General features: G+C 39.5%; 1 protein-coding gene across 1 annotated transcript in view; it reads left to right on the forward strand.

The window, feature by feature from the left end:
• Nucleotides 1–13,559: 13,559 nt before the first annotated feature.
• The window catches only part of ca10a (carbonic anhydrase Xa), a 177,237-nt gene continuing 167,641 nt past the window's right edge, over nt 13,560–23,155 (forward strand). Inside the window, exons 1-2 of the mRNA XM_079397851.1 lie at nt 13,560–13,720; nt 14,115–14,523. Coding sequence (XP_079253977.1) covers nt 14,463–14,523 — 61 coding nt within the window. The 5' untranslated portion in view covers nt 13,560–13,720; nt 14,115–14,462. The remainder of the gene's footprint in view (nt 13,721–14,114; nt 14,524–23,155) is intronic.

The raw sequence follows: 23,155 nt of genomic DNA on the forward strand, positions 1-23,155 counted from the left end.
GTCCTTAACGACCCCCACCTCTACGGGCCAAGTGCCTGGGCTAGCCGAGATGGAGACTTGTCGGGCTGGAACGTGGCGTGTATCTCCGTGCACGCAGGTGATGGGAATCTGAGCCTTGGTGCCCGCCCTTGGTGGTACTACTGCTGGCTGGACTAAGCTCACTGCACTCCCGGAGTCCAGCAAGGCCTGGTACGATCGCCCGTTGATCATCACCCAAGCCTGTGGGGCTTCCGGCGGCAGTTCCTGGTGAACCACGCAACCCGCCAGCCAGGTACGGCCAGGCGAACGTGGAGGATCGGTGGGCATTGGCTCATCCTGCAAGCCGGGAACCACGGGCCTGCTGACTGAGCGTTGGGTGCCCTCCGGCGTGCGTCGCTCCTGGAACACCCTCCGGACAAAAGGCGGCGCTCGCTCCCCAGCCTCCCGTCGCTGCGTCGCTTCTGCCAGCTCAATAGCCTCCACTAGATCCCCGACGGTTTGCGGGTTCCGCATGCCGGCCGCCTGCCGAAGAGAGCGGGGAAGAGCCCGGAGAAAACGGTCCACCACCCCCCGCTCGGCCACTTGAGCGGCGCTAGGATCTCCAGATAACAACCAGTGCTGAGAGAGGCGAGATAGTTCAGCCGCCTGGGCGCGGGCTGTCGACCGGCTATTATATTCCCAGGCGTGGAACAATTGGGCTGCTGCAATAGGTGACAGTCCCACACGTGCCAGGATCTCGGTCCGCAGCTCGTCGTATGACTCCATTGCGTTGGTTGGCAGGGAGAAGTAAGCCTGTTGCGATTCACCAGTTAATAGCGGCGCCAGGATCCGCGGCCACTCGTCCCGCGTCGCGATGGCCTCGAACATCTGGAGATAATGCTCAATATCATCGTGGGCGGTCATCTTCGGCAGGAGCTGGGTGGCTTTAACTCGTGGGTCGGGCAGCGGAACCCGCTGAGCAGCAGAAACGCGCAGAGCCGCGAGCTCACGCTCCGCCTCTCCCTGTCGAGCGGCCATGTGTTCTACGATCTGCTGTTGTCGAATACTCACTTCGGTGAGGTGTTTTAATAACTCTTCCATGGCTGGGGAGTAGCTGCCGCCTGCGAGTGACTGGGTGTCAAAAAGGGAAAAAAAAATTAGTTGGGGACGTCGTGACAGTCGGTGATCCTTCAGCAATCTGCCCGCATTCTCCACCAGTGTAGCGGGCTGAAGAATCACACGACAGATAAAAGTGTAATAAATGCCCCGGAGGGTGTGTTTATTAGATTAGATTAGATTAGATTCAACTTTATTGTCATTTATGCAGAGTACAAGTACAGAGCTAATGAAATGCAGTTAGCATCTAACCAGAAGTGCAAGAATATAGTGTTTTATATACATATAAGTGCAGAGTAAGTGAAGATATGATTTACAGAATATACAGTGGAATTGCTATATACAGTAATTGAGCAGAGTATATACAGAATATAAAATAGGAATGCAATGTAGGGATTGTATGTACATTATGAACAGAGCAATGTAGATTATATAGATTACAGATTATATATACACATTATGAACAGCAGAAACGTGAGAACAGTGGTAATAAATAAATACAGCTGGATGAGTGTGCAAAGTATTGATAGAACAATGTATTCTATGCAAAATAGCAGTAGTGCAATATTTTATAGAAATAGTTTACTGTGCTTCTACAGTAACAACTTTAAACAGTTTATAGTGTAATGACTTTAACAATGTGCAGTCTGTGCAAAATATGAGTAGTGCAAATGCATGTGTTTAAAGTACTGTGACCAGTGCAGTAATAAGCAGGTGCAGGTTAGATTGGTGGTGTGGCGTTCAGAAGTGTCACAGCTTCGGGGAAGAAGCTCTTCCTGAGCCTACTGGTGCGAGAGCGTAGGCACCTGTAACGCCTGCCGGATGGAAGGAGGGTGAAAAGTCCATGGTTAGGGTGAGAGGCATCCTTGATGATGTTTCTTGCCCTGCCCAGACAGCGCTTATAATAAATGTTCTCAATGGAAGTTAACTGGGTGCCGGTGATCCGTTGAGCAGTTTTCACCACCCGCTGGAGTGCTTTGCGGTCAGATGCGGAGCAATTGCTGTACCATACTGAGATGCAGTTCGTGAGTATGCTCTCAATGGTACAGCGGTAGAATTCCACAAGGATCCTGGGATTCAGGTGAACTTTCTTAAGGCTCCTTAAGAAGTAAAGGCGCTGCTGTGCCTTTTTGACCAGAGTAGAGGTGTTATGGGACCAGGTGAGGTCATCAGAGATGTGGATGCCAAGGAACTTGAAACTCGACACACGCTCCACTTCAGCTCCGTTGATGTAGATGGGTGTGTGTGCATGACTCCTAGTCCGCCTGAAGTCCACAATGATCTCCTTTGTCTTCTGGGTGTTTAGCTGTAGATTATTGGTGGCACACCATACAGCCAGGTGCTGCACCTCATCCCTGTAGGCTGATTCATCGTCATCCTTGATCAGACCTACCACCGTGGTGTCATCTGCAAATTTGATTATGGTGTTGGAGCCATAAACAGGAACACAGTCATGGGTGAAGAGGGAGTACAGGAGAGGGCTCAGTACGCAGCCCTGTGGCACGCCAGTGTTCAGGGTGATGATGGAGGAGGAGAGGTTATCTAACTTGACGGACTGAGGTCTGTTAGTCAGAAAATCTAGAATCCAATTACAGATGGGTGTGCTGATTCCAAGCTGGCTGAGCTTGGAGATCAGCTTGGAGGGGACTACTGTATTAAATGCAGAACTGAAGTCCATGAACAGCATTCTCACATGTGTGTTTTGACTGTCCAGGTGGGTGAGGGCAGAGTGAAGCGCTGTTGAGATGGCGTCCTCTGTTGACCTATTGTGGCGATAGGCAAATTGGAATGGGTCCAGTGTAGCAGGGAGACAGGATTTTAGGTGGGATGCAACCAGTTTCTCAAAACACTTGGCAATGATGGGGGTGAGTGCAACAGGACGGAAGTCGTTAGGGACCGAGGCAGTGGAATGTTTCGGTACTGGTACGATGGTGGAGGTTTTGAAGATAGTGGGGACAGTTGTTTGGGCCAGGGACAGATTGAAAATGTCCGTGAAGACCTCAGCTGCTCCGCACAGGCTTTAAGCACACGACCAGGTATTCCGTCAGGGCCAGCTGCCTTCCGTGCATTCACCTTACGCAAAGTGGAGTAAACGTCTGATGTGGAGAGAGTGAGAGGCAGTTCACTGGGTTGATGCTCAGCTTTGAGTGAGATCTCCTTATTATTTTGATCAAAACGAGCATAAAAGTGGTTGAGCTCGTTTGGGAGGGAGGCAGAGCTGGAGGGGGGCACAGGGTTAGGTGGTTTGTAATCCGTGATAGATTGTATGCCTTGCCACATACGCCGGGGGTCTGAAGAATTGAAGTGTTCTTCAATCTTCTGTTTGTGTGTGAGTTTGGCCTGGCAGATACCCTTCCTCAGGTTGGCTCTGGCTGAGCTGTAAGCCTCCTGGTCTCCAGACCTGAAGGCTGCATCTCTTGCTTTGAGCAGGAGGCGAACCTCTCTGTTCATCCAGGGCTTCTGATTGGGGAAGATTTTTATTTTTTTGTGTGTAGTCACTCTGCTCACACAGCTGTTGATGTGCTCCATGACAGAGTTGGTGTAAGTGTCAATGTTAATCTGAGAGTTTGTGGTGGCCTGGGCAGCAAACTCACTCCATTCTGTGAGCTGGAATTGATGTTGAAGAGTGGAGTCAGCACCTTCCAGCCAGATTTTAACAGTCCTTGTTGTAGGTTTCACACGTTTGATGACCGGGGTATACTTGGGGAGCAGGAACAAAGAGAGGTGATCAGACTGACCCAGGTGGGGGAGGGGTGTGACTTTGTAGGCATCACTCACATTAGTATAAACGTGGTCCAATGTTTTATGTCCTCTTGTAGTGCAGGAGACATTTTGATTAAATTTAGGGAGAACAGATCTAAGAGTGCAGTGATTGAAGTCCCCAGCAACAATAAAGGCTCCATCCGGGTGCAGGGTTTGTAATTTGCTAATAGCAGCACAGAGTTCTTTCATAGCCACGTTAGCATTAGCGTCCGGAGGTACATAAACTGCAGCAGCAACAATGCAAGTAAACTCACGTGGTAGATAGAATGGCCTGCACTTGATAATCAGGAACTCCAGCTCAGCAGAGCAGTAGGTATCAACAATGACAGAGTCTTTGCACCATGATTTATTTACATAAATGCATACTCCACCACCCTTGTTTTTACCAGAGGTTGCTGCTACTCTGTCAGCCCTGAAGAGAGAGCGTCCATCCATATGCACCACGCTGTTTGGGACATCGTTGCAGAGCCATGTTTCAGTGAAGAACATAACATTACAGTCCATAAGCCATTTCTGTGTGAGGGTCCAGATCTTTAGTTCGTCCATCTTGTTCATCAGAGACCGTACATTGGCAAGGAAGATGCTGGGCAGAGCTGGTCGATGTGGGTTTAGCCTTAGCTTAGCACGCAGCCCTCCACGCTTTCCCCGTCTTTGTTTACGGTCTCGACGCCGACGCCGAGCACTTCCGGTCGGTACGAGTGATCCGCTTGTCCGCGGTGATCTCAGTAGCTCCGGCGGGAGTTCGCTGAAGTCGAAAGGATGATCTAAAACTATGTTGGAACACTGTTTGTTGATGTCCAAAAGTGATTGTTTACTATTGCTGTAGTTCGCATAACTGGATCGCGCGAACACGAGTGAAATAACCAGGTAAATTAACACTATTTTCCAAAATCTGGTAAGACGCTGAGCCTCGCGATGTGTTCGCGCCGCCATCTTGTCCTTCTATTGACAAGAAGTCTAGGCGTGTGGGTGCTAACAGGTCCCGTGCTCCGAAGCTGTGCAGTGTGTTCCGTTGGTGGTCCGTCTATGCTTGCCGTGGGGTGAAGTGGTGCGCAAGGTGGCGGGCCGATCGGTCACTAGCTGCTGTCTGGCTGGGCAAAAGAAGGACACAAGCGTTAGACACCATCAGTACGGAGACGTTGCTCACCGACGTGTGTTGCAGAGCGGCTTTTGTAGCCCTCTGTTGACGAGCGTCAGCTGTGACCGATCAGCCCGTGGTGGCTGTGGGCAGGTGTTCCTCCTCTGTTGCCAGGGCGATGCTGATAGGTGCTCGGGACACTTCTCACAATATATAATTTTGTATATATGTGGGTGGGTGGTGTGGTAGTAACACTCAGGGCTGCATGGTAACCAGATGGTTGCTGGTTTGAGCCCTGCAAGATGAAAGCCGTGAGCTATCACGGCTATGCCTGTGAGCGAGGCGCTTAACCCCAGGTTACTCCAGAGGGAGTTTACATGTACTGAACGGCAAGTCGTTTTAGATAAGTGTTGGCTAAATGACTGCCTGCTTACCAGACACTAGAAAGATCTAAAATATTAACAGCCATGTGATAGGCCATTTCTCATCTGCAACAACTTGTGAAGCAGGAAAGCTGTTTTCTCCGAGGAGGCAAGGGAGGAATTGTCTCTTAAGAAGTCCAGCTACACAAATGCTTGTTTTCTATAGAGGTGGATCTTAATGTTAGTGTACTTAAATTAGAATTACATTCTCCAACATAAAATATCAGCATAGTTTATTCCATCTCTTGGGATAATTATAGCATACATTCTGGTAAATGGGTCAGTATATAATAAAGATACATTTTCACAAAAACGTTTGAACTTTTAGGGCATTTTGAATAAATGTCAATTATGGGGAAGGCTGTCACATGTGTTTTATGAATGTACTGTAACTGTATACAATTTTTACTATATCTGCCAAAACAAAGGATGTATTTAATTTAATTTTTGCTGTTTAATTAATATTTTCCATTACTGTTCCATTTTGTTATAACACAGTCTTTTTAATGTGCACAATAGTCTTCTAGTCTTCTGAGAAGACTACAATAGTCTTCTTAGTTGCAGGTTTTTACTTTTTTAACTTAGTGTGACAATATGCCCCACTTAAAAGGTCATAAGGTCATGTCTTTAACGACTAGTACCCTTTTCCTAGGCAATAATGGTGATGTTAAATCCTCAGAAATAAACCTAGATCTATTCACTAGAATAAAAAGTCTGATAATTAGCATTGTCTCCCTTATATAGAACAGATCATTTATTTCCTCAGACACATATAACAGATTATCTGCATTATGCACATCAGTGCTAATATCATTCATTTAACTATAAACATTTAGATGTGTTTTTAAACTGTTTATGACTTCGTTGTTTTAATTCAGTGCCCATATTGTTGTGTGTAGTTAGTAGTAATCCTCTCTGGGTCCATTGTGTTGACTGGAAGGGACAGGTAATCTGTACTCATTGTTTAATCAGTCAAAATGTTTAATATTACGACAGGTGTCCTGGCTTAGCACTGTTCTGTGTGAATTGTCAGCTGGAAATGGGACAGTCCACCCTAGCCACATCATCCAAAACAGGGCCATTTTGTTATTTTGGAAGAATTATTGAAAATGATGCAAGCAAGACTGCATAAAATAATTCTTGTGGTTTAAAATAATATACAAAGTGCTCTTGAGCGATCATTCATTTACATTTGTGCCATTTGTGTTGGTGTGTGTCACGCGAAGTCCTCAGAACTTAAATAATGTGGACCAATGTACATCACACTTTAATGGAGATATTATACATAGACCATTGTGCTTCTTGTTTTTCCAAGACCAAATGGTGTGTGGGTGATGCACATTTTAGTTTGTAGGTGTTGTATTTCTCTAAAAAGCTATGAGCGTCAGGAGTCCAGCAGAGTTAAGTAACTTATTTGTGCAAGGTGTCCAGATTTGGTTTCTACAGAACTGTGAGGAGTCACCTTGCTCATTTGAGATAAAACAGCTTCATATGGAAAACATAATAAAACTTTTTAGAAGTTCCTATCTGGTCAAAAAAAAAGAAAAAAAAAAAAAAGAAAAAAGTATTTAAATGAAACCATAAAAATTACCTTCAGCAACTTAAGTCTGGTTCAAATGTGAAAAGGGCATTTTTCTTGTTACAGCAGAAACAAGACCCTTTAGTTTTATGAGGATTACTCATAAAAATATAGTTGTACAAAAAAAATAAAAAAAACTTTCTCAGGGCAGGAAAAAAAAGAAAAATTAATTTAAAGATTTTTTTTAATATAAATTTATACTTTTATTCAGCAAGGATTTATTAGTTTTTCTTGATTGCTTAAACACATTTCTTGAAATTATGCCTCTTTTTTTGTGAAACTCTAAACAGGAATCCATAACTTCTAAGTCAATTCCCCAAACTTCCTATATTCAGGTGAAAATGAAGCTATCCACTCAAAACAATTCAATCTTGCTGAAAAACCAAACTTTGCTCTCAGACATGACACACAAACAGTCAAAAACACACACTACAACACAGTTTTACACACTGATGAGAGAAATTCAAAACAATACTACAAAAACCGGTAATAAGTGTTGCTTGTGGTACTCCCCAAATGTTTTATTCCTCAATTTAATGTACTGTAGAGTACAGTACAATACAGCAAACAACAAAAAATAATTATTCTGCCCTAGTATCCCGTCTTTGGTCTGGGACAGGCTACATCACCGGCTATATACTGGCCCTGGCCAGACAGCGGGGGTAAAATCCTCTCGCATGCCTGATGTCCTTGTGTCATTGTTCACAAACAAGATGGGCAAAATGCTTAGTCATGTTGTCAATATAACACTGCACTCTGTTAGTATTACCTGATGTAAACTATAGCAACAGTTTGGATGACAGTTACTGTACTGAAATACAGAAGGCTGCACTTCTTATGCATGTCATATATCCTTTCAAAAGTACAAATGTACACATTACTGTATGTGGGATATTGATTGAAAACGACTGGATATGATTCACAGTTACACTTTTACTAGTGGTCTGACCAAAAAAAAAAAAAACACACATTACAACGTCATTTGTGAATAGAATAGAAAAAGAAATATGTGCACGAAGGCGAGAATAAAAATGAGAAAGTCCGCTATCAGAATTTGTAAGTCTTGTGTTGTCCTCTTTCTACATATGCTTTCCAATTGAAGGTTCACGAGTTTCAATCTATTTCAGAGAATTGGTTTGTCATTGGTTGATCTATTTTCTCTTCATTAGTGAAAGTCAAGATTCACTTGAACAATTCATGGCAAATTTATAAAAAGTCTAATAGTAGAAAATATGCTTGACAGTTTATGACAACTGGATGAACCGTTTTGCATTTAACGTAATGACTTATAATAACTTGAGGTTTTGAAGGGTAAGACTATGGCACAGAGAACTAAGTAATAAATTGAGCAACATGACAATAGCAACTGATAATGTAGGAAACCACAGACAAATGTACATACAGTAATCAGTTGCATGAATGTACCAAAGCAATCGCAACTTTTTCAAAAGAATGAGAAACTTTTTATGATGTGCACAAGTGACTAGATGATGTGGAGGTTGAACAAGTAGTTTTGAGAATATCACTTTTAATTCGAGAAATGCACCAAAGCCACTGTAAGATGAAAAACTGTAAGATGACTTTGGCCCTTTATCCATCAAAGGTTCTGATTGGTGTGTGATAAATTTTGACTCCTAGTTTTTCCACTTGGGTAATTGTGTGCTAATTGAGCTCTTGAGTGAACAATTTTGAATGCTAGTGCTAAATGACCACATGGTGTAAGCACTGAGAAATGTAGGGATTTGTGTGTAGAGTTTTGTAACATTTCCCCAAATCTGACTCATGTGTCAAAGCAGGGGAATAGCGTTTATAGTTCAGCAAAATGGGTGTGCTTTTTGAAAAATGGCGTTATGGTTTTAGTGTTTTAGCAATCGAGAAAAAATGTAACCTTATCAAAAAATGTCAGCAAAATTTTTCAAATAAATGACATTACTTTCTGTTAAAGAATTATGAAAAAAACTTTGCGGTTTCCACAAAAATGGCAACAATGGTTTTCAACATTGATAATAAGAAGAAATGTTTCTTGAGTAGTAAATCAGCATATCTGAATGATCATAACACTGAAGAATGGAGTAATGGCTGCTGAAAATTGAGAATAAATTAGGAATAAACAAATAAAAACAATTGTATCAGTATTTCTCAGTATTACTTTTTTCCCACTGATTTTCAGATCAAATAAATGTAGCCTTGGTAAATATAAGGCACTTCTTTCAAAAAGACAAAAAAAAAATCTTAATGAGCCCAAACTTTTGAACGGTGGTGTAAATTATTTCAAGCAAACAATTTGTTTTTGAATATGTCATGATGATTTACCAATTACAGTTTAGTCATGCATAGTGGGATTATCATAGTGATCCGCTTTGTAGGGTTGGGGTGACATTTGGGGCGATTAAAAGCAAATAGCTATAGCCATAGCTGTGATTAAGGACAATCAACATCTGAACATCAGTCATCCGTATAACTGAGTACCACATGCTTTACTTCTGGTTAGTTTCAACTAGCTCTAAAACAAAAATCACATAAAACAAATGAGCCATTTGTGTGGATGAAACAATTCCCATTAGTGCTGTTAATCTGATGGGTATTAGGGCCACAAGAGGTATTTTTAAACACATTGCAATTTGTTGATTGTTGGAAGTTATGATTTATTAGAAGCTTTTTCATTAACACTACAAACACAGCTCCAGAGAGGGCAAACAAACAGACCGGCCATCACTTTAAAGACCCGCAATGCAGTGTATTTAAAAGTTTGCAATGTGAAAATAGTAAAGTTTATCTAGAGTACAAGTCAATGAGGTCAAGGAGCGCAATCAAGAATATAAACTTCTTGTGCCTTGAGATTAATTTTGCTACTCTCTCTTCAGAGGAAAAAAATTACTTTCATTTATATCATTTAATTCTTAATACCTGTCAACCCAAGAGAGCTGTCTCTACAAATTCAACCTGCACTTTTATTATTGAAAGCATAACAAATAGTAACAGTGCACTATATATTTTTTTTCATTTTCACTCTGGTCACGTATGTCTTGTTTATAACTTCCTCTCCGGCAAATAGGCATGGTCAAATGAATGCAAATACATCCCATTATTGTGTGTAACATGGGAGATGGGGAGCTAAGAGTGAGTGACACATAAGGTCTTGGGTTTGCTGAGAAAATATTAAACAAAATGAAACATGGAGTCATTTTGGAGACTTGTAAAGTAAGTTTAAATAAACATGAAAAACTAATTGCGTTTCACCTGTTCCCTCGATGTAACTATGGAAAGAACCTGAAAATGAAAAGATGATATTGTGAATATTTCAACTGTTTTTGTCCGTGCAATGAAAGTGAATTCACTTATTTTACATAATATAAAGAAAGTCAAGCAGGTTTGGAATAACATGATGGTGAGTAAATGATGACAGAACAGACTTAAGTTAATTGAATTTTTAACAGGAATGATAAGGCTGTGAGGGATAGAAGTACAGTCTGTTCATTGGATTGTACTATTGTATTTGCTGTATGTATTGTACTATTGTATTTACTATTGCTGATGAAAGTCTTTGCATGAAGAAAAAAAAAAAGTGAACGTAGACAAAAGCTCAGTAAAACAATTTTGAAAGTTGTGAGTTAGTGATGGGATCTAGGAATTTTATACAGGGAGTGCCAGTAAGTCTATCCCTCACAGTGTTCATCACTGCATTAAATTTAATATGGTGTCCAACCTAAATAAGGTCTATGGACCATTTTCATAGACTGTGATGAAGCAGTTCAAAACAGTCACCAGCATCATAAATCAAGCATTATTTTTTTTTTTTTTAAACTCTATAATTCGTATTATATTACCCTTGCATCAAATAATATATATATATATATATATATATATATATATATATATATATATATATATATATATATATATATTATGCTGGCTGTTTGTAATACACCGGCTGTGGGAGTGATGGTAAATTTAACATCGTTCTCTCCTCTTGACCTTTCTCTCTTGGTTTATTTCCCTCCCATTCATCACTATAGATATAGTCTCCCATTCTCTGCTATATAAGTTCTAAGTATATTGTTAACTATGAAGTTCTAACCCACCTATGTTGACTTCTGAGAAACTCTGAAATGTGAAAATGGTGCATTGTTTTTGTGTGAACCATCCCTTAAAAGGTGCAGATGGAGAGGAGAAGGGATTCCAGAAGAATATTGAAAACTATTTACATACCCTTATATATAATTTTAATTGCCAGTTTTATATGAATATGCTCTTGATTTATTTTTTGGACCTCCTTTTAATTTAATGAATCATTTATGTGAGTCATGTAGTGGGTGTTGATCCATCACTCACAAATGCTGTGTTTTACCAATAAGGCTGCCAAATGTATACACAAACTCTGTCTCGGTTAATTTCTTACAAGCCTTTTTGAGAAGTCTTGTTTGAACGTAACCACACTGGATGAGTTTTAGTTGTGTGGATTGGTTGGTGCTCCTCTTATGACTGTCCTACCGCTGGCATGCAATGTCCATTTGCATCAGAGTGGCTGAAGTAGAAATCAAATCATTTGGCAGTCCTAATGTGTTTAGATTTTTCCATTAGCAGGCCAGTCGTTTTGGTGTTCACACTGGCATGATCATAATTAGTGTCTTCCATTTGCATTATTGCAGTCAATTGAACTGGTAGAGCATTGATCCCATGCTGATTGGCACTACCTGCACCGCTTTACAACACTGATCTGAGTTACAAGACAGAGTTGGTTTCTGAACCCTGACTGCATTAAACCTGCTTGTGTGTGTCGCTTTCCATTTGCAGGGCTAATGTGTCCCGGCTTTGGAACAACCACCCAACATGAGGCCCTTGATGGTGATGGGCAAATGAAGCTTGACTTCCAATCGATCAGGACCTGGCCTGGCCCGCAGCGAAGGGAGATATTCGCACGCTAGGATTATAACCCCTGCCACCCCCTGCAGTCAAACAGCTGTTGACCTCCGAAAGGATACATGAACTACTTCCTATTTCACAATCTACCTCCTCTCTCACAATACCCTGATGGCCACTCTTCAAACGATACTCTGCCTTTTTTCAGCCACTCTTGATTCTTTGAAGGTCATCTGGTATGGGCATAACTGTGCTTGATGCATTTGACATTTCATTTTCCATAGAAGAATGTAGCTGGTTGGTAATCTTAATAGACAATATGTACACTGCAATTTTGGATGGTTAACACCGACCCAATAAGTTTCATGCAGTGTACCGACAATCAAAATATCTAGAATACAGATTGCACTCCTTTTCGACATCCCTGCCGTTTGACAACTGACTAACCTTGATAAAGGAAAAATCATGATTTACCAGTGAGAGTCTGACAAAACATTAATTGTGAAAGCTGTATTTTAAATATTTCTGAGATCAAATTTGTTAATCTTTGTGATTTTTTATAAAAAAATACTTGTGTTTAGATGTTTTGCATTGTCATATATAATTCTTGAAATTCCAGACCACAAATGACGTCAGTCAAGTCTGCCTGATTATTGCTGTTTTTTTTAATGCAGATAATCTTCTTTATAAAGTAAAACTCTCCAGTCTTGCTTTTTATCCCTCTCTGCCATATCCAGTATTGTTGAGAATAAGCCGCAAAGGAAGCATGAGCAACTGCATTGTGACATTGTTCTTCGGAATTAATTGAATAAATTGAAAAGATATTGTTTTTATGATAAGGACATGAACATATAAACTAACATCTGAACACAATGAACACTGATGTTTAATGATAACAGTTATCACATTTGAATGTTAATGTGCACCAAAATCACATCATAAAACTCTGCAAGGCTCACTTACAGTATATTTGAATATGAGCACTGATAGATTATATAATTAAGTTATGTAAAGAACAAGATTATATAAAGATCTCAGATAAAGTTCTAAACATCTCAGCTAAACTCTTAACATAAATCTATGAATGCCCTCAATGAGAAATCAAAGTACTGAGAATTCATAAAGACAACAGACTGGAAATAAGGATTGATTGATTGATTGAAGACTAGCAACTGAGGGGATTTTGCCACCCAAAATGCTATGAATTTCTAAATTTTTGCATGAAATCAAACATATTAAACTGCAGCTTAAGCAATTTCCATAAGCAAAACTACCGTACTTTATATTTGTAAGTGTTTGTTTATGCATGCTTCTGTTGGATGTAGAATTACCCTCTGGAGTAGTATCCAATGTAATTTGAGATTTATAAATTCAGATCATTCTACAGTAGCATTCATAACACTCAATATCACTGTCACTCACAAATTAGTGACCCTAAAACAGTGAATATTAATAGCTACAAGATATTATGATTCAACATGCTTAACTTCATATAGTAAGTCCTAGTAACTCTAATACTGAGACAAAAATATGTGACTATACATTGACAATGCATACAACATGCATACATGGGCTCACTTAACGCATTTTGTAGCAAAGAAACAATTTTTTGGAAATATGTATAGCTACTAGGCTACTTATTGAGAAATGCACGCAACCAATTGTATAAAACGCGGGTTCTTGTTTCTTGGCAACCCGCGTATCTCTAATGTCAGCCCATCTCTCTCTCTTGCGCTCCATCCACCTGTGCCTACTAGGTAACGTGATCACGCAATTAATAGCGGGAGCGCGCACCCTGTTTTAGTGGTCCGCGGCTCCGCGCACCCACAGCGCTCGGGGAACTCGGGAAATCTGAATAGCTGTTTCTTTCAAAAACCACTGGATTGGGATTTGTTTGTTGTTTTTTTAGGTTTCTGAACTGTCACATGATATCAAAAGTAACAGGTAAGCGCAAAACTGTCTTACCTCCAGTGTTATTGTGGTTTGTTTGCAGACGTTTCCACTGCAGTATTTCATAACTCACCGTTAAACTTGTTTGTTAGATACTTTGCACCGTCACAGGAGCGGTCAACAACCGTACGTGTTTTAAACACCACAGGTTAAACATTTACAACTTTCCTTTCATTAATGACACTTTGTGAAAGCAGGTGAAAAAACGAATCCTTGCTCGTGTCCGTGCGCTGTTAAGTGTAAAGGCATGTCGTGAACGAGGGAAACACGCCCCCTTACAGCAAGTGCGCGGTCCCGTGACTTTCCCGTTAAGCTGAGTAAAAACTGTTACTCTCGCGCAGAGCTCCGAGGACATTTCAAATCACAGTTGTACTCTCTCTTTTCACAGGGTCAGTTTAGCAGAGTCCAGCATCTTCGTGGCACAACACAAGCGCTTCTGGAACGGGAAAGAACGTCAATAAAGTCATTTTATGGAGGCTTGCGGGACGCAACGAAACATTTCTTAAAGTGTTTGGCACCGAGGATATCAGTCCAGATCCCCCTTCAAATCGGAGCATAGTCTTGTTTGGATTTCAGCCTGTTTGAAATGTGGCGTTATGTGATCGAGATAAATGTGCTATGTGTGTGATCTGGAGAGGATCTTGTGGAAGGTGTCCAGTGGGAAAGAGACTGGGTGGACTCATCTGCTACTGATCCCCGTTTTCTGAGCGCAATGGACTTGGAATGAAGACAAAACATGGATATAATCTGGGAAATATTTATTATCCTTCAAGCCAATCTCATCGTTTGCACTTCGGGTAAGATTGTACATGATTCTTTTGACAGCAAGTGCTTAATATTCGTTTTATAATAGCTTAAGTTGGGTTAAAACCATATAAAAACATGCATCATAAATAATTTACTTACTTTGTCCCTATTATAAAAAATATTTCAAATTTCGGGAGGTGCAGAATTCTGTAGGAATCCTGTTTTTTGATTCTAAGCTATTTAAAAAAAATCGCTTATTTTTGTTGCCTATAATGACCCACGTTGTTTGAATTACTGTTCTTTTTTTTTGTTATTTCGAATAATTTAAGTTAAAAAAATTATGTATTTTACTTAATATTTGCTTATTTTATTGATGGGTTGCCATCAAATACTAGCAAACTCAGTCGGGTATAGCCTATCCTGTGTTGTAAATGGGCTAGGCATACAGTAGCCTAAGTTATGCGTAAATTAAATTACATTAATTATCATAGTTAGCCCATAGTCATTTTTCCCCACCGCTAATATAAACGTATGATTTTTGGAGGTGGTCATCACTGGACAGACCAAATGTAGAAGCAATGGAACAGCACGGATCTCTCATTCGTCTCCATTAACACGTACTATCACTTTAGTCAATCTACTGCGGAGCCGAATGATCGTGTAATGTCGAATACAGGTTGCTCTCTCAGACATTATAGTGTTAAAAAACCAAAACAGCCACGGAAATAACTTATTGAGTGGGCAGAAGTCTGAATGACTGCCAAAAGCTGTCCAAATAAGAATCACGATTATTATTAAATGACTAAACCAATCAAGTCCGTTCTGGTTTAACTTTAAAGCTCCTCGTGAGAGGTTTATGGAACGCGTCCAGCAGCGTTGCCCACGCGAGAACTGGACATTTATGGCAACGCAGCGCACAACACATCCGTCTTCCTCATGATGCGTGGGACAGGCAACGTAAACGTCCTTGACCAGTGTTTATGGCCTCTGAGAGCTTCCCTTTTTTGTAGCTTCGTGTAAATGTTCACATCATTTTGCACATGGTTACTAATATGGGAATTCAGGTTGCTTTTAAATATTAGTATAAACACCTTTTTTAAAGTAACATTACAGATGAGCACAATTTAGTATGTATGAGTGGTTTGTTTTTACTTGGTTAGATATGAAAAATACTAGTCAGGGTTTATATTGTGTGATTTCAGAATACTAATCAAGGATCAAATGATTTCCTAATGCATACTGATCTCAACTCATTCTGGTTCCTATAAAGCATCATCTCTAAAGATAGAGCATGATGATTATGTTTAGTAGGTCCCTTACGTCTGTAAGATTAGTGCCATTTTTGTCTCCTTTTCATTGACAAGTCAATGTTAATGTGTAATTCAGAAAGACAGGACTTTTTCAGAAATTTTATCCATTGGCAATTGATTGGATTATAAAAAGTGGGCATTGCATATCAAAGCCGAGCCACACTGAAATGTGGGTTTGCTTTTTGGCATTCAGTGAACGTTGCCCAGTAGCAAAGTCTGTGACGTCAACCGAAAAAGATGTTTCTGAGGAAGAGCAAGCTTAAAAAAAATTGATTAATGATTGTGATGGCAGCCTTTTTTTCTTCAGAATAACATGCACAATGAATCATTCAAAATAGGAGCATTAAAAATGAATGTGCATTTAAATAAATTGCATAAATTTTGCATTTTGCTATTTATTTTTTTACATTGACTTTCAGATATTTCCTGGTGTGGCTATGGTAAATCATGTTTCATTTTCAAGCACATTTCCAATTTTCCACTGCCATCACTCCCCAAATAGCAAAGGCCTCTATAATGTACTTTCAGCTCTGTTTTCCCCAGCAGCTTTCTTGATGACGTTTCTTTTGTCAGCAGTTGCGTTGTTTTATGACAGATGGAAAACACTCCATTTTGCGGTTTAATCTACTTTTGTTTTTAACTTTGAAGGTCAAATTCATCTCTCTGTCTTTGGTATATAACAAGGAAACTCTCAGTGGTTTTGTTGTCTGTTAGGACATGTTCACAAAGATCAAAGATTCTATTTTGTCCCCACTACAGTCATAATTGGACCATAACAAGTGCCATCTTCCTTAGCTCTTTAGTTTCCAGGCATTCTTACCGGAACATCATAGATTTTAGCTGACATTTGCAGAGCATGAGCATTTGTTTAGTTATGGCAGTTAACATTTGCTTTGATGCCGCTCTGGATCCAGCAGAACAGTGATCGCCTCATGAGCCCCAATTCTCAATAAGTGAGGAGCATCTCCTTGTGTCAGTGTGCACAAATACTGCATTTTTAGATGGACTGCGTTAGAAGTTGGTGCAAAATTAATTACGGTTCGTTCAATCATGGGATTCTTGTCAGGACTGATTTATTTGTGCACTCTCTGGTTCTTTATCCCGATACACTGAATGATCACCCTGATTAGGATGTACAGTGAGGTGCAAAAGTCTAATGATGATAAATGCAGATCATGTGAAATATCAATAATCAAAGTTTGTTACATTGATCATGTGACTTGCAGACGTCAAATGATCTTTCTATTATTCAAGCTCAAGATGCTCAGAAATCATGCTTGAGAACATGATCATTAGATTCAGAAAAGACCACATATATATATATTTTTTTTTAAATGTAAGTGTTTTAAACAAATTATGCTGCCTATAGTAATTTTTATGGTGGATTTTAAACCTCATTGTATTGGTATTATGTTATAAAATGTAATTTAGTCATTTAGACTCTTTAATTTAGCTCTTCATTAAGCTCTGACATCCTTCAGTTAAAGTCCAGGGAAGTTATTTAGTAGCCAGACAGACACTTTGCATAAGATAATATTCCAAAACACCGAGCAGTGTTGCAAGTTACAGAAAAATTACATATCAGAGCTGCAATGGCCTACTGTTGTTGTCATATTTCTCAGTCCAGCCAATCAGTTTGGTGTGCACAAAAACATTATGCCACCGTTATGATAAACAGACTTGATTGTTTTTTCAGGTTTGTTTGAATAGGACTGAGAATCCAAAAAATCTCAATTTCAACACACCAGAGGTTACAGCCCTGGTTTGTTGCAGAGTCTTTGCTTATGAAAACACAAGAATCTGCATTCGTCCAGGTAATTGGAAGAATTTGTGTGTGAAAGACTAGTCTAAAGCATCTGGACTTCTGTAAATATCTTGCTATTTTTTCTCGCAATTTACTAATAACAGCATATACATATGCTGTTCATTGTAGTTCTTAGCAATCATTCACATTTCAACCCTTTTGAAATTGGGAAAAGTCAGTTAGCAAGAACTTGATTAAACAGAGCTGAATGCTGTGTCCAGTTCTTTTAAGGAGCACCTCTTGTTTATTGAGAGTGAGGCATTTACGGTGGCATTATTAAGAGGTTGTATGCACTTTCTTCTATGGTGGCTATGTTGTAATTTATCAATTCCTAATTTGCATGGTTCTTGTTGTTGTGAGCACAATATATTATATGTGCATGATTTTAAATAGAATACAATTATTCATTTTTGTCCCTTGCAGAAAATGTATTTTATAGATTCAGTTAGAGAAAATATGATAAATACAGATGAGTAAATTGGAGTAAAATAGCCATGCTTGTAATGTTTTTATTGGCAATTTTAGTGTGAATATTTAATTAGCCTGAAGAAGCATGTCATTTAATAAGGCATTTGAATCATTAAAACTTGACACAAGCCATAACTGAAAGGCTGAAAACCTTCTAAAACAACTGTGGGTCAGGAGCAGCTGTGTTTAGCTAGGTCTTCCCTGATGGGTGGGTGTAGCTAACACTGTCACATGCAACGAGCATAGCCATTTGTAAAAACCCAGCCATGAATCTTGTCACAAACCCACAGCAGCGCAACACCATGACATGTTTGCACTAGCTCTCAGGTGCCCTGTGGCACATCATCCACAATGTGCACCTGGCCACTCTTCGCTCAACAAGCGATGCTCACCACAGCCTGACAGCGATCTTGGCTCTCTTTGCAAGGAAGGCCTTGCTGCTGCCATGCGTGTGACAACGAAAAGGTGTTTTTAATGTTTGGGCAATGCCACGGCTGAAGGCTGGAACATTAAGCAATGATATCTGTAGCACAGAGGCTTTTGCTGTGGCTGGGTGATCCTGCACGCCCACACTGGGCAACACTGTCTCAGCCGACTAATCTGATAATCCCATGCCGATGTGTCTGTGAGTGAGTTTGCATCTGTGCATGTGGACCTAGAGCGAGAGAAGAGAGCGAAAATTGCAAGACTGTCAGCATCCTCCTTACGTGATTTGGTTGTTTATCCGTTTCCCTTCCGGGATAAGGGGTTTGTGTCACAGTTCAAAATGTTTAGATATTATGGAAATTGCCAAATGAATTGTTCTAAGTGAACCTGAATGCATAATACAGATGCAGATTGTGTTCTTGTTGATAAAAGTGTGTGAGTCTCTGAGGAGAATTGCTGCAAATGCTCCTGTAATACTGATAAAGTTCATATCTGCTAGTAAAACGTCCATTCTCACATTTGCCTCGATGCGTTTCTCGAGTGAAGTGCTAAGTTCTTCATGTTGTTTTGCTGGTCAAGGCAGTGGGTGTGTGTTTCATACCATGCCATCTGTCATATAATTTATTTATAGTAGAAAAACTTTTTAAGACTGTGGTGTTGCTTGGGTCACGGTAAGGCCATCAGAGCTAACAACAAGCTCCAGTATTAAATCTTTTGTTACAGACCATTAAGGCCCCGATATACTCATTGCAAAGTAGTTTTTTCGTTGTTTAGTTAGGAGTAAAAAGAAGTCCAGAATACCGTATACTGTTAGCGATCTGAGTGGGGTCAGGATGAAACCACTGCTGCTGGAAGCTGTGTTTAGATGAACATGTAAATCTGTGCTACATGCTTTCCTCTTGATGATAAAATAAACACAATGAAAATGAGAAAACAGTGGTTAAGCATCTGATCTTACTGATGTGGATATGATTGCACCAGCTGTATAATTCAGCACTCCAGTCAAGTCACGTTACGTGTATTTATTAGTGTAAAATTGGCACGTTAACGCAGGCTATTAATTTCAGTTTAAAGCGTTAAAATTATTTAATGCCGTTAACGCAGGGGCGGGGTCTAGGGTTGGCCACCCCACTCATAACTGCTAATTCTCTCTTCTTCTTTTTTTCTTGACAAGAAGTGCATTTATTAAGTCGCAGAACGTCTTTACGAGCACATCAAACAGGAAACGTTTCAGACACGTGCTTCAACTTCACTTCAAGGTGCCGGTGCACGCATAGCCTGTATCATTGCATATCAGTTCGCAAAAGAAACTACGAGCATGCAATGTCGTGATCCGTTAAGTCATGAAGTTACCAAAAAGGCAAATAAAGCTGCCGTAAAACTGTGCATGCATGCAATATGTTATATATGAGTTGAGATATATGACATTAAGAACATGTCTCTGAAATGGTTTTCAAAGCTGTCCTGGGGCATCCTAGCACGGTCTCCCTCATCTAACGCACTCGATTCAACTCGTAAGCTCAATAAAGGTAAAGAGAGATGAGAGAAAATACGATGCCTGTCAGACCTGCATCACGTTCAGCAGCGGCAGCTCTTAAAGAAATAGAACCCAAAACAACCTAATAACCAGCTGCTGTGTTGTCTGTTCATCCAAGAACAAAAGAAAAAAGAGGAAATCGATAACTTTTATAGTTAAGGATTCATCTGTATTTAGTTTAGAATTTAGTGTTTTATATTTTTATTCAATATCTGTATATTTCTGCTGAGGGGCAAAGGTAGCTAAATAAGACATTTATTATAATGGGTTTATGGGAAGATTGTTTAAGTTCACTTAAATTAGAAGTTATTTTTAAAGTCTAATGTTAAAATTGATAGCTCTTAATTATAATGTAATGTTTAATGGCTGTAGTCAATGGTTAAATATTAGGGTGAAACATTTTTTATAGGGAAATCAGTATTAATTAGTATCAGTAATACTGGCCTTCAGTCATAAAAAAAAAAAGATCTCATTAAACAAATATTAAAAATATACTGTCTTTGTTGTTTGTACATTAATTTGTAGATTGAATGTGAAATTATTGCAATATAAAAGTATATTTAAAAACTTTAATGTTAGGTGGGATTAATCACGATTAATTGCAATTAATTTCAGAAAAATGTGCGATTAATTAGTTATTTTTTTTAAATCGATTGACAGCACTAGTATTTATACAACTGATTGCCTTAAAGCAAGCATCTTTACAGTATGAAGCATGGAAAAACCGTGTCGGTGTCTCTCTCCATTAGAATTACAACTTTCTACTATAAAGCTGCTCTCCAGTGTATTTATATTTTCATGGACCTGTGACTCGACAGACTGAACAGAAGAAATGAACCAGAGAAAATTTCCACGTTAAAGAAGGTGGAGACCCAGAGCACACCTTTTTCAAGAAAGTTTGATTTGGAAAGTTTTTTTTTTTTTTTTTTAACTCCTGAAATTAACTTAAATTTGGCCTGATTTTGTTCTTTGATTTTGCTTGAAGTAAATCAAAGACTTAAGGTTTTTGAAGAAAACATTCCAGGGTTTTTCTCCATATAGTGGACTTGAATGGCGGCCAACAGGTTGTAGGTCCAAATTGCAGTTTCAGTGCAGCTTCAAAGGGCACTACACAATCCCATCTGAGGAATAAGGATCTTATCTAGCGAAACAATCGGTCATAAAAAAAGAGCCCATTGGCTCTGATTGAAGTCCACTACATGGAGAAAAATCTTGGAATGTTTTCATCAAAAGCCTTAATTTCTTTTTGACTGAAGAAAGAAAGACATGAACATCTTGGATGAAATGGGGGTGAGTAAATGATCAGGAAATTATTATTCTGGAAGTGAACTAATCCTTTGGCGGTTGCATGCACTTTTCATCCATGGTGGCTAAATGTTGTAATTCTTGTAATGCATTACTTCATCAAGCAGTTTTAGACATGACATATGTACATGATTGTACAATATTCAAATTGATGCATTAAAATTGATTCACTTTTTCACTTTTTTTTAAAGGCTATTATGCTTTCACATGTTCAACTTTAGTTAGTGTGGAATGTTGTTCTTTGGACACACAAAGATCTGCATGGTTCCAAAACTCAAAGTCCACTCCAAAGGCAGATATTCTCTTTAACAGAAAATGCTTTTCAGGAACTAAAAGTAGTTCATTCAGACTACAGTGCACTTCTTCCAGATATTGTGACATCACAAAGCCACTCATTTAAATAATTCCCACCCAATACAGGAAGAGACCTTTTTGAGCTGCGCTGGAGAAGATGGAAAAAGAGCTGCTTTAGTAGCATTCTGCTATGAGCCAATAAGATGGTGTGTGGTGGGCGTTCTGGTGCACTATGGCTGCCGTTGCATCATCCAGGTGGATGCTGCACACTGGTGGTGGATGAGGAGATACCCCCCTCACAATGTAGAGCGCTTTGAGTGCTTAGAAAAGCGCTATATAAATGTAAAGAATTATTATTATGGTAAGGGCTTTCGGGAACACTCTAAGTCAGGGGTTTTCAAACTGTGAGTCGCAGAGTGGGACAAGGTGGGTCGCTTGGCTGCAGCTAAATTTGCGCTTCAGTGACACGCACAGTTCAGTCTATTGGCAACATTAATTACAAATGAATTGCGATATTGCTTAGTGCGATTTTCGAATTGCAAAGGCTGCGATTTAAAACACGAGTTGCGTGTTTTGAAGCGCAGGCGCGCACAAGTTGCAAAAGGGTCTCAGAGCGACGGTTCATTTAAAGGTTCGGTCTGCATTATGCTGTGTGAGACTGAGACTGCATGAACCGGAAAATTCAAATGTTACAAAAACCGTTTCCAGTATGTTCATTTAGTTCTATCAACTGTTTGAACTGGGCACTGTCTATCTTTCCGAGAGATACTGTATAAACAGTTTGTTGTTTTCGTTCCTTCATATGCATTTGGCTACCAAAAAGGAAATGGTCCGTAAAAACATTTCACATTTATACAGGCTGAGAAGGGCACAACCGTGGATTTAATTCTAACACTACATGATTTCTTATTCCTTGCCATATCATCACTATGTAGAGAAAAAAAATGTGCCAAAGTTCAAAAATCTTTTGAAGATATCGCTGAACATTTATTTAACGATTGAAAAAGTAAATTTCTGGCTGAATTTGTCATCTCGGTTTTTAGTGTTTATTTAAAATGAGACATTGTTTATTATTTTTACAATTATTTTGATCTCCAAACTATTTTAAATAGTTCTGCTTTTTTGCTTTGATAAAAAAATAAAAGTGGTGGGTTGTTCTCCGATCTGCCCTACACACACGGAAGGATCATGAATGCATTTTCTGCGCTGAACCCGCGATGACACTCGCAGCGCAGATTACAGTATAGCTGCACCGGAGTGAGCATGTTTCAGTTTTTATGGACATATTTCATAGACTCATTAACGCCTGTAAATTAAGAAATTAAAACTTAAATATTAGTTGGGAAATTTTACAGTTGTATTATAAAATAAAATGGTTATTTTTCTTAATTTCCGCCATTTTAAACTTTTAATTAAGAATAAGCTTACAGTAATTTCAATTGTTTTATTTTATTATTTTTTTCTCAAATATTTTAGTGGGTCTCGAAATAGATTATACTTGTCTAGGTGTGTCGTGGAACGGAAAAGTTTGGGAACCC

Source organism: Barbus barbus (genome assembly GCF_936440315.1).
Source record: "Barbus barbus genome assembly, chromosome: 38".
Lineage (NCBI taxonomy): Eukaryota > Metazoa > Chordata > Actinopteri > Cypriniformes > Cyprinidae > Barbus > Barbus barbus.